Genomic DNA, 12,043 nt, shown 5'->3' on the forward strand with positions numbered 1-12,043 from the left:
CACATTTCTGCAGACTGAGAGGAAGAACGGAAGTCCCGCGCGGGTTTATAGAATACATCTACCGCGGTGCATTGTGGGAAGGAAGATTTACCAAAGATGGTCCTACTAGCCGACCTGCCACTATGTACCCCTTCAATGGTTTGAAAACACTGGATTATGAGCGCCCCCTGGCGTCAATCAGGTAGTCAGACAGGTAAAAAATGTCTGATACTACACAGTTCTAATGCCAATTCATGTGAATATGCAACTTTCGGTAATGTATTTGAAATTTTGGAACGAGACTTCCTGTGTATAATGACTTCCATGAGCACTTGCTGCCTTTCCTTAACCTAGCCTACTTTTCCGGAATACTATCTCACCATTGACTGTATAAAATATCTTCACTATACCCATGTATTTACATAACTAATATCTCTCTCAGTCAAGCCTTGGTCAACATTACTAATGCGGGTTTGTTCATTCTTCTAAGCCTGGGAAAAGGTGCATGGATGTCTGTATGTGTGTAACAGATCACTTTTATGTTGAGATTTGTTTTACAAGAAACACACTGAATATCTCAATTGCTCCATTTTCTTCTTTTAAAGTTTGTCCAGCTGAGCAGTGTCTGAGCATTGTCCTATTCCCGTAGGCAACCAAATATCATTGCTGATCATCTGTTGAGATGGACATGGATCCCAACTCTGTTCATTCAGCAGTAGTGGGCCATCACAAAAAGGAAAAAATAGCACCACTGATCTAGAAGAATATAAACATAAAAAATAGAAATAAAAAAAACTGTTAAGGGCTTTGGAATAAGAGCCATACATGTAGATTTAGAATACAAAAGAAGCCGTCACCAGTTTGGGTTGATGGTCCTTCATTGCACTTTATTAAATACAGCTAGTTATATAATCATTTACATATTTGTTTTACATCCACATTGTATAGTCTAATGTCTTCATATCTTCAGACATTTCAGGAAACCACAATAAATCCTTGGCCAGGACGGGTTTTGGAATCCAATGCCTTTTGTCTAAAAAAAAAAAAAAAAAGCTGAAGCATTGAGAGGTTTGGAATTTTTTTTAAGCCTCTATTTTTAGTTATTAATATTTTGTTTGTGATATCATCCAGAAACATGGCCATTCTGTCTGTAAGTATTGGAAAATTGAACGATTTCAGGGGTACAACACTTTTTTTTTTCTTATAGTGCAGTATATGTTTAACCTCACTAGATAAAAAAAAAAAAAAAAATTCTTTAAGGAGAAATCAACTCAAATAAAAAGATTCTGTAACCAAAGGTATAATTCTCAGAGGGGATGTATTTTATTAGATTTCATTGTCAATCTCATTCTAAGCTTTTCTGCTTATTTCTTGCTTTTCATTTCATGCCTCCTTCCCATCAGAACCAATGCAAAATAGATGTAGTCATATCTTGTCTCATCTGTTTGACTGCCTTTTGTACAATCACAAGCGAAAATATACCTGCCAATACATTCTTCATGCAACACCTAATGTACAGTATGTAGACACTGAGCTTCTGACTAGGACAAAGTTATAATATTCAAGTTTCAACTGTCCTTGAGAATCATGATCTAAATGTAGAGGTAACATCATTTAAATATACATTCTCAAAGCTAGAGCCTAACCAATAAGTAACGTAAAGTAAAAAATGTGTGTTTTGGAGGATTAGGTTTGCAGCAATGCTTTGAGGTTGGAACGAAGACTAAAATAACTCTGTTTGACTTTGGTTGAGCTCTTGCTTGAACAATTACGTTGAAATCTCACAAGGAAACATCTTACAATAGTTCTGTACTGTATGTCCAGAACATTACACATTCACACAAGAAACCATCTGACAGAAAAAGGTTTTCTCTCTCTCTCTCTGAGGAGTCAGATGTAAGCCACTGATGATGACCAGAGCTGTATCATCTGCATACTGTTGGAATAAATGTTTTTGAAAGCATTTTATCTGTTGGGTGCCCATTCATCATTTGGTCTGCTGTAGTCAGAATGTCATGACAGCTGGTGGTCCCGCAGTGAAGTAGTTGGCTGGTGGTACAGAGCTGGCTAGTCACATGGTACCGTGGTTCCCCATGTTAACCCCCTGTCCAACTTCATTCAATTGTAGATTACAGCCGATCTGAATCAAACAGGCTGTTTATCTTCTCCAGGTGAAGCAAGGCTCCATTATGTGATTGCCATCATCAATGGTTGTGAATGTTTCAACCTCTGTGTTGTGTGTTTTTTATTGTCAGACACATATGTTTCCATGACACCTACTATAAGACCCATAAGCCTCGCCAACCCCCGTCCAATCACACAATCAGAACATCTTATGTAGGTATCCCTCTCGTTCCCCTGCACCCCATAGATTGAATGAGTGGAACCATATGGAAATCACCCATTTTGAAATTTGGGTACTACAAATGAATGACCATGAAAAACACCTCTGGAACGTTGATCACATCGGGTTTACCACGTGACTAGCCAGCTCTATGGGTAATACAGTCAGCCAGTGGTGGTGCAGTGTGGGTATTGTAGTCAGAGGCTCATGACAGCTGGGATGGAGGAAGTGTAGTTTGCAGAGTGCACCACCCTGAAAGAAAAAAACACAGCAGAGACAGGATTGAGATAGGAATGTGCAGTAAAAGTTAAGTCAGCAGAGAGAAGGTCAGAGCCCAAAGCTAGCTCAAAATCTGATGTTCCTGTGTAAATCTAGTCTATAAATGTGACTTTGAAATTGCTTTTGGAGGAATAGAGGCTTTGAAGATAGGTCACAAATCTCCTAGCAACCACGTATGGCGTTGGCATGAAGGTCCATTGGAGATTTGGCTAAATACATAACGAGGCTAGAAAAACAGAGCTAGCTGATGCAGCTTGTTGTGGTGTGGCTGTAGATCCATTCAGTAATGTTCTAAGTAAAAGTGAATAGTGTGATAAGGCAGATTTTTCTCCAAATGTAGGTTACTGTGACACTTGCCTTTAGCCCTAGTCTCTACTCCAAAACACTCAAGAGTCAGCTGTTAACCTTAGCCCCATGGACGTGAGATGGCGCTGTTGAGTATTGACTTGTACATGGAGTCTCACCTTGGTCTGCTGTTTTCACACTAGCAAAACTTGATAAGACGGCGTGCGGCAGAAAGCGTCTGCAAATTCCATGACATGATGCCTTACTCTGTGGCCATACACAGATATATCCAAAATGTAATCACTTGAAAGTGTGATTTTGTTTAAAAGTAACCTTTGAAAGTCTCCGCAAAATTCCAGATTAGGCCCATCTGCGCATGCATGACTCTCCTCTAGCCCTCAGCAGACTGCTGACAAGGAAAGACATAAAATGTAAGCCTACAGCCAAGTAACTTTTTATTTACATGTGATGAAACTTTTCAAAGTACATTAGAAGTACTGGCAGTCTCTCTGGCCAGTGGGCCTTTCGCAGGACTTTCAAAGGTTACTTTTAAACAAAACTGTGCTTTTGGGTAATTCGTTTTTGGATATATCAGTGTTGCGTATGATGTAAGGCATCATGTTAGAATTGGAATTCAAGCAGCCGTTTTCTGCTGCATGGCATCTCATCAAGTTTTGCTACTGGGAAAAAAGCAGACCACATTGGGACTCAGCGCCATCTTGAGTCCATGGGGCTAAGTTAACCTGAACAAACTGTTGGTTTCTGGCTCTGCTGGCAAGCTAACTAGCCAGCACGCTAAGCAACCAATCTTATAGCCACTACTAATGCTAGCTTCTACTTGATACATTAGCTACTGTGCTAATTAGATGTATTTACAACAAGACAGTGATGGTTAGCTGACCAAATACTCACTAGCTAACCCAGCTGACCTTATTTAACACAAAATCGTGATGAAGTTCCCAGTTTAAAACAGCACAGAAACCAATCATGTCTATTCAGTTGTGAGTTTCGCAATGCAAAAAGCTGTTGTCCAAGAGGTGAGGACCTCTAATATGGCAACCAGAGGGTGCATTACAAGAGAGGGCAAAAAGAAAGTGAGGATAAGAGAGAAGGGGATGAAACCTGTTAACATTGAGGTTGATGATGCTTTTGATAGGTGTGCTCTTAGGACCAGGAGCTGGACGGAAGACCCGAGCCTCTTGCTTGGTTGGTTTGGAACGCCGAGCAACGTATGGATCAGCAGAATGGGAGGGATAAACGTCAAATGTCCCTGCTTTCATTCCCCCAATCTGACACAAGGCACATAACACATAAACATACATATACATGAGTCATCATCAGGGTTTTCATTAGTTTGGAATTGGGAGAGCCATGAAACAGTTTGGGAGTCGTTTAGATAGATAGATAAATACATACATACATAGATACATAGATCTCCCAAAAGTCCAAAAACTATACTGGACCCATATATTGGTCTAACCCTCATACATTCATACATACATAACTAGAGAGATAGTCACCTGTTTACTGGGGGAGGAAGGTTTGAAGGGGACTGGGAATTGTTTCTGTGTTGGCAGAAGTGGCTTCTGTGCTGGTGGGAATGGCTTGTCACTACGGTATGGGTTGCCATGGAAAAAGTCTCTGGGGTGGAGGTTGAGCTTGAAGGGACCACCCTTTAGCTTGGAGCGGTGGGTCACTGCCTCCCTCTGTGACACACACGCGCGCACACACACACGAACACACACGCACACACACACGTTTAGTGTTTCAAACTGGGGTAGGATGCAAAGGTGGGTCACATGAAGATTAAAATGGGTCCTTAGATAGTAGGCTAGTGGTCTAAAACGAATTAATTTGTGTGCACGAATTATGAAATTGCGCACATAAAGTACAACTGAGGGGATGAACCAACCAAAATGAGGCAACGAGTTTTTTGCAATCAATATGAGGGCTCACTGCACACACGTTAGCATCTTGTGCCCTCCGTAGGAAATTGTGTCCTTCCGATGTGGTCCTTGTTGTAGAAGCCTGACGTCAAGCGTCAGGTGTTGGAGGTCATAACTACCTTCAGCCAAACATACTTTAATATACTGTATATGGACAGTTCCTGCCTAGTTGCTGAATGGAGATGAACTGCTCTCACCGAAAGATTTAAAAAAAGTTATAAACTCAAGTTACTGACAGTAAGTTCGTGACTAACAAGAAAAGTCTCCTATCTCTTTGAATGGGGAGTTATCTATATCTAAAGTTCTGACATATCTCATATTTGGGAACACTGATGAATTGTATATAACATGGAGTGTGAAAATTTGTTCCAAAGGAGCGCAAGTACGCAGCGCCATCCACTGCTTCCACTGCTGAAACATTCAAGACAAGTCTGGTTTACGGCAGTCCCATACACTTGTCATTGCCATGGTATCAGCTGTAAACACTCATGTCATGCCTGCAGTCCACAGTAGGAAGCTAACGGTAACATCTGGGAATATCATGCTATTAAAATATAATTTCAAATTATTGTCAAAGTTGTATGGGCGCTGTTGCCCCCCACTTGCATCGGTTGTCGTAAATAACAGTTCTGCAGCTGCGTGAACCTGAAAGTATGATTGGTGGATTTTCTTTATGATATGCACACAAAGGAGCCACCATCTTTAGCGTTACAGATTTTCCCATTCAAATCTGATGGAGTGCCCTGCCTCCTCAATACAATACTGTCTCTGACAAAACAACGCAACTAAAGAGAAATTACAGAGCTTCCTGTGGCTTTAAGCGTTACCTTAAGTTGTTCCTTGGCTCTCTCATAGGGGTCTGAGGCATACAGCTCCATTTTGGACAGCGTTACATTGGGAAAGCTGCAGGAAATAACATGTTACTTCCTTCAACTAAAGGAATTAATATTATGGGCACTGAGCATTAATTCCTATTTTGGAATTACTAGCATATTCTAGGCTGTGGTGAAGTCCCCCTTCAGTAACGTCAGCAATAATCTCAAATATTTCAAACAAATCTGTCAAACAAATGGTTTATTTACAAGTCAAGACGAGAGTAATAACTGATTTTTGTCAACTAAAATGTGGCCTGTTGTGTATTCCAACACTGATTCATCTGCTTCATTCTGACTGGGACTGTGACTGGTGGAGAACTGGTGGAGGAATCACACATTCATTTTGAGACCTAGCTATCCAGAAATTTGGATAGCTAAGGTCATTGGAGGGAGAATTAAGGTCAACGTCTTCATCCTGGGCGGCTGTGATCTTCCAGGAGTCACAAGATCATTTTAAAAAAGCAGAAAAAATCAAATATACAATGAAACCTCACAGTTTCACACTGTCAGAAAATAAGGTACAAAAGACAATAAGCGACAAAAGGTACAACTCTGTACCTTATTTTCTGACAGTACAGGCCTGAAAATGGAAAGTAGAAAAGTAAAAAAACATGCTTGTTGAGTGGTGGTGAAACACTGCTGTAAGAGTGCTTGCCATAGACCTGTAACCACTGCCTTTCTTGGGAGGGGACGTGACGATGTTGCGTCCCAAGGATGCCTTGGTTTTCCGGGGTATGGTCAAGGTGCTCATGGCCTCGACCGGCCCGGATAGAGTCCCATAGTAACTACCTGAACCAGAACTGAAGAGAGGTAGAGACCAGCAGAGAGAAAGAGAAAGGAAGAGAGAGTATGTCTATACAGTACATGTGGATGCATGTGGGCCTAAAATATCACATGGTTTCTTGGTTCCGTCGCAGGAAAGCATAGACTAGGCTTTGACCGATAGGGGTTTGTGAAGGCCTGTAACAACGCATTATGTAATAACACCGCATTATGTAATAACACGACAAAATGTAATTCATTTTCACTTCATTATGTAATAACACCCGCATTTTGTAATAATCTGCCGCATTTTGTAATACACAGCCTGAACACAATATGTAATAAATTTCCCCGCATTTTGTAATAAATTATTACATATGTGGTGGTTATTTGTCATACACAGTGGCAATTCAAGGTGCTTTACAAAGATTAAAAGATTTATAAGAACAATGAATAAATAAATAGTGGTGTAGATAAAAACAAGATTTAAAATAAGTTTAACATTTTTTAAAGATCTCAAATAACTCAACTTAACTAAAAGCATCCATGAACAGTGTGATTTTGAGTCCTGATCAATCAATCAATCAAGTTTTTATTTGTCACGTGTAATCATTCAGGTACAATCACAGTGAAATGTAATCCTGTCAGTTCTGATTCAAAAGTTTCGAGGATTAGGCTACTTTTAAGATCGACAGGAAGTCTGTTTCAGAGATGACTAAAGGTTGCTTCACCAAGTTTAGCCCTGGCACTGGGCACTACTAGCAGCCCACTCCCACTTGACCTGAGAGGCCTGGCAGGAGTGTACTCCTTAAACATGTCTGTAATGTATTTGGTCCCACTCCATGTATTGATTTATAAACAAGCAGCATTGCCTTATATTAAATTCTGTGGCTGACAGGAAGCCAGTATAGTGACTTAAGAATCGGGGTGATGTGGTCTGACCTTTTGGTCCCTGTAAGAACTCTAGCAGCTGCATTTTGAATAAGCTGAAGCTTTTTGATGGTCTTTTTGGGGAGCTCTGTCAAAAGACCATTGCAGTAGTCTGCTAGAAATAAAAGCGTGAAAGTTTTTCCAGGTCGGCTTTTGACATGAAGTCCCTGAGTTTGGCTGTATTTGTAAGATGATAAAAAGCTGATCTTGTTACTGCTTTTATGTGGCTATTTAGACTAAGATCAGAGTCAACTATAACGCCGGTCTAATTTAATATTTGGGAAGTTTAATTTAGCTTAATTGTTAAAAATATAACGTGTACAGATGAAGACATCCATTTTGGTTGGTTATTACATAATGCACTGTATTATTACATTTTCATCATAAAAAAAGTGCAACTAACCCGCATTTTGTAATAACCACCACAATATGTAATAATTTATTACAAAATGCAGGGAAATTGATTACATATTGCGTTCAGGCTGTGTATTACAAAATGCGGCAGATTATTACAAAATGCGGGTGTTATTACATAATGAAGTGACAATTTATTACATTTTGTCGAGTTATTACATAATGCGTTGTTACAAGGCCGATACTGATTTTTGGACTGAAGTTGCCAATACTTTGTGCCAATATTCAATATCTTTAAATACAACATTTTCATGCCAAAAAACAAGCATTCAGTGTTTCCCTCAGATTTATATTCTTGTCAGGATGGAAAGCCTCTGAAACAACATTTAGACCATCATGACACACTAAAACTCCTTACTGAAAATCATTCTAATGAAATTTTAATTCTAGCAAAAGCTCAAACACCCCACTGCTACTGCATCCATAGTCTAAGTCAATCCAGATCATGTCAATGTACTGACATTCCTTCATTGCAATGGCTAGAAAAGCATGTCTCTGAAACACTGGCACACTAGTGTAGTGGGATTACTAAATTCAGTTAAATTTATTCAACATATATGTCTATTTGATTTTTTCATGTATTGTTTGTTTGCATTTAGCTGGGTTATTACTTTAGGTTTATTGGTTGACATATTGAACTGTATGGAGCTTTTGTGCATTGGTCATAAAAGTTTTTAATTTGTCACTGAAATGTTGAAAAAAGTGTGTTAGTATAGATTTGAAAATGAAAATACTTGATAGTTACAGCCCTACTGCTGTTTGTTGCCCCACTGTTGGCTTTGATTATAGACTAGTATTGACAGGTATGATAGCGGATGATTTGAAGCAGATCGGGACAGTGCATGATTTAAGCTGCTGGTGAGCACTTGAGCCAGCCACTCAGCACAGAGGTTCAGCTTTACGGTCGAGACTCCCATCAGGCCCTGCAGCTTTCATGATGTTTTACCGCCGGAAACGTTTTTGTACTTTCTCCTCTGTGGTAAAGATAAGGGCAGAGGTGCAGGCACTAGGCTCCGAAGTCTGAGCCCAGACAAAGTTTTGAAACCCAGCACTTGGTAAAATCACCCAGTGTTCCACAAAATATCATCATCATGTGCCAGCATCTACCTATGAATGTAGCTTTTGCAATTAAAGGGGAACAGTAGTCATTTTTACATTTTTAATATTATTCAGAAGATAGTAGAACGTAATAGAAGAGACCCTGCCACCTGCTCATGCTTATGCATTCATTGAAAATGCGCAGCAAAACCAATAGGTGGCAGTGTCATCACACTAAAGCAATAGCCTTCCGATGACAGAATGGAGTACAGAGTTGACCTTATTCACACGGTGGCCATTTTGAACACTCACGATGGGAAACTCTCCCTGGAAGATTGGCATAGGCTCTAATACAACTAGCATTACTTCAACACATAAGTGAGGACTTCAGATAGACCTAACAGTTATAACAGCTTGCAATCTCAGAAACAAAAAGCACAACAACTGCTTCAATTTAGCAGGTAGGTTAGTTGGCTAGCTTATTAGTTATAAGCTACTAGCTAGCTACCTAGGCTAGAGTGGTAGCTAGCAATAATAGGCCAATTATATATAAATGTGAAACTATGTCCCTCTGGATTCATATGTTTCTAATGTTTTTTCAGTGGGAAATCAGTGAAATGATATACTGTATGTTTACAGCTTGGTACACAACAGTAGGACAGAGCTGGACTGTAGCTTGCTCTTTAAGGTAGTTTCCAAGAGTGTTCAAAATGGCCGCCATGTGAATAAGGTCAATAGACCCTTTTCACAGCAGCCATTTTGACGTGTCATAGCAGGGTAAACACAGGTGTAACTAATAGCATTAATGATGGTTCCATTCCATTTAGGTGTTCCAGTGCCAGGGCCCTGGTGTTGTGCACTCTGGCTCAATGGAATGGCTGTGGAACACCTAAATGGAATGGAACCACCATTAATGTTATTAGTTACACCTGTGTTTACCTGCTATGACACATCAAAATGGCTGCTGTGAAAAAGGTCCACTGAAACAAAATTATCACAATCTGAATCTCTTTCATGTGAACAATGAAACCCTTTTGAGTTATTTCATATATTATATCATATATATTGGGCTAACGCTAGAATAGTCTGTTGTGCATTGTTCTTGTGTGTTCATTACGGTTCATGCGTATGTCTGTGTGTTCTCTCTGGTGTGTGTGTGTGTGTGTGTGTGTGTGTTCCCTCACGGCTTCTTGGTTCCATTGCAGGGTACGAAGGCCTTGCCCATGTTCTTCTTGGCCTGTTGGATGCGGTTCTGCCGGACCAGTCTCAGCGGGTCGCTCAGCGCCTCGCGTTCGAAGATCCGTCTGAACGTGGGGTCAAACAAGCCGCTCTGCAGCGCACACCCCTGTTTAGCCACGCCTGCCTGCATCTGACGGCTATGATGGGCCGACTCATTGAACGGACCTGAAAGGGGAAGTTCACTTACTTAAATCATTTCAAACAATATTTCCAGTTCAGGAGGTGGGACAAACTTTCTAATCTTGTTTCTGGCTATGGGACACAACAGCAATGTTCACAAACCAAGTATCGATTACATTTTTCTAGCATGGTCTAGTTAGTCTTAGAAAGTTCTTGCTTAAGAACTGGAGACTGGTTTCGCAATCTAGACTGGATTTACACAGGGACAGAAATTGCTGACCTTCCTTAAAGGTACAATATTTCATTTTTATTGTCACATTGCGCAAAATGAATATATATCGAGACAGACAATCTTCTCGCTGATGGCCTCATTTGTTTCTCCGTTTGCTCTCAAAATGAATGTAGTAATGATTTATTGACGTTAAAATGATACACGGCGCACCTTTAAATGCACCTTCAAGCTGCATTTACACACAAACAGAAAGTCACATTTAACTCTATGGGGAACAGGCCAGACAGTTTTATGTCACATTTATGTCATAGCGGAAGAAGCGAAAGAATGGGATAAAGTCTCACTGCTACAACTTGGAAGAATTCACCTGTTTAACTCGTGGGAACATCCACATTCGTAATTTTTAGGAATTAATTTAGAATCGACCATAAGAGAACTGCAGCAGACATTAGGCTACTCGTTTTTCATTAGTCATCATTCAGTACGGTTGATTGTATTAGTGTGAATGTAACTAATTTTGATTTTTATTACCTTGGACTGCCAACATTGGTGGATTCCCGGCTTTCTTTAGCATTGTGTTCACACTAACAATTTGTGACATTAAATGAGTCACACTTACGATTGCCATTGTAACTTAACGGTAGCTGGAGGAGTGTACTTTACAGCAAGACAGGCAAGCAGGCAGACAGATAGGCCTATTTAGTGTCCTTACGGTAGGTGGCTGGGATGTACTTGTCTCCTATGGAGATGTAGCCCATCTCTTTAAAGACACCTAGACGGTCCATGTCACTCTTCCCCTCTCCTGCTGGCATCTTCACACACACACCTGAGGACAGACAGCAGTAGCCTGAAGGCAGCAACAAAGTGGAAGCTAAATATGAACACTTAAGTCTAGATCAGGGGTTCCCAACACTTTTTCACATCAATGACCCCCCAGTTAGATCCACATTAGAATCCACACAGACCTCCATTTCATGAAATTCCATCCCAAGGAAGGATTTGAAAATATTTTAGTATTTAGATAACCTGGTAATGATTTATATATTAAAATAGTCCTGCTTATACAATCTCTCCTTGTGCTAACTTCTAGTGAAATTAAACTGTTCTTCATTTTGCTAGGGACTGCATGGGACATCTTTTTGTTGCTCTAAAGAAAATATGATGAAGTAACTCTAACCACTGCAGGTAAGTGCTGCTAAACAGTGAGCAGAAGGCAGAAGTTGATGTTTTTAACAGTCAGAGCGTCCTGTGATCTGGGACTTTTTACAGGATGTAGACAAAATAATGGAAATACAAAATGAAAAAGCACTGTGACTTTTTGAAGTAACTAAAGCTCCCAGTGTGAATGTGTTTTACAGTATGAATGCGAAGCAAGGCATTGCATTAAAACAAGATGAAAAGAAATCAAATTACCATTAAGAGGAAATGAACACACACACACACACACACACACAAAGTTCTATCCAGTAGCATACCTGTGGTCGAGGTGTAGCAGTAAAGGACTTGTTGGAGGTTGTACTTCTAGATTACTATTTCATTAGAGTGCGGTTCTATCTATCTATCTATCTTATTCTAAGGCTGTGGGGAATACTGTATATTC

The 12,043-nt window shown here is 40.1% G+C and overlaps 1 protein-coding gene across 1 annotated transcript; it reads right to left on the reverse strand.

The window, feature by feature from the left end:
* Positions 1-2,520: 2,520 nt before the first annotated feature.
* On the reverse strand, positions 2,521-11,255 carry cfap96 (cilia and flagella associated protein 96). Its single transcript, XM_071914567.1, has 7 exons — positions 11,156-11,255; positions 10,037-10,256; positions 6,371-6,508; positions 5,661-5,736; positions 4,408-4,593; positions 4,010-4,176; positions 2,521-2,575 (listed from the first exon to the last, which is right to left on the reverse strand). Exons 1-7 carry the CDS (start codon positions 11,253-11,255, stop codon positions 2,521-2,523), a joined length of 942 nt encoding a protein of 313 aa, XP_071770668.1.
* Between the last annotated feature and the right edge of the window lie 788 nt (positions 11,256-12,043).

Source organism: Centroberyx gerrardi, chromosome 16 (assembly GCF_048128805.1).
Source record: "Centroberyx gerrardi isolate f3 chromosome 16, fCenGer3.hap1.cur.20231027, whole genome shotgun sequence".
Lineage (NCBI taxonomy): Eukaryota > Metazoa > Chordata > Actinopteri > Beryciformes > Berycidae > Centroberyx > Centroberyx gerrardi.

Excerpts from the sequence above, each read along its gene's own strand:
- cfap96 (XM_071914567.1), bottom strand. The coding sequence starts at position 11,255 with ATGCCAGCAGGAGAGGGGAAGAGTGACATGGACCGTCTAGGTGTCTTT. Across the intron at positions 10,257-11,155 it reads GTACATCCCAGCCACCTACC|GTCCGTTCAATGAGTCGGCC; the intron begins GTAAGGACACTA and ends TTCCCCTTTCAG. Across the intron at positions 4,177-4,407 it reads CTTCCTCCCCCAGTAAACAG|ATTGGGGGAATGAAAGCAGG; the intron begins GTGACTATCTCT and ends GCCTTGTGTCAG.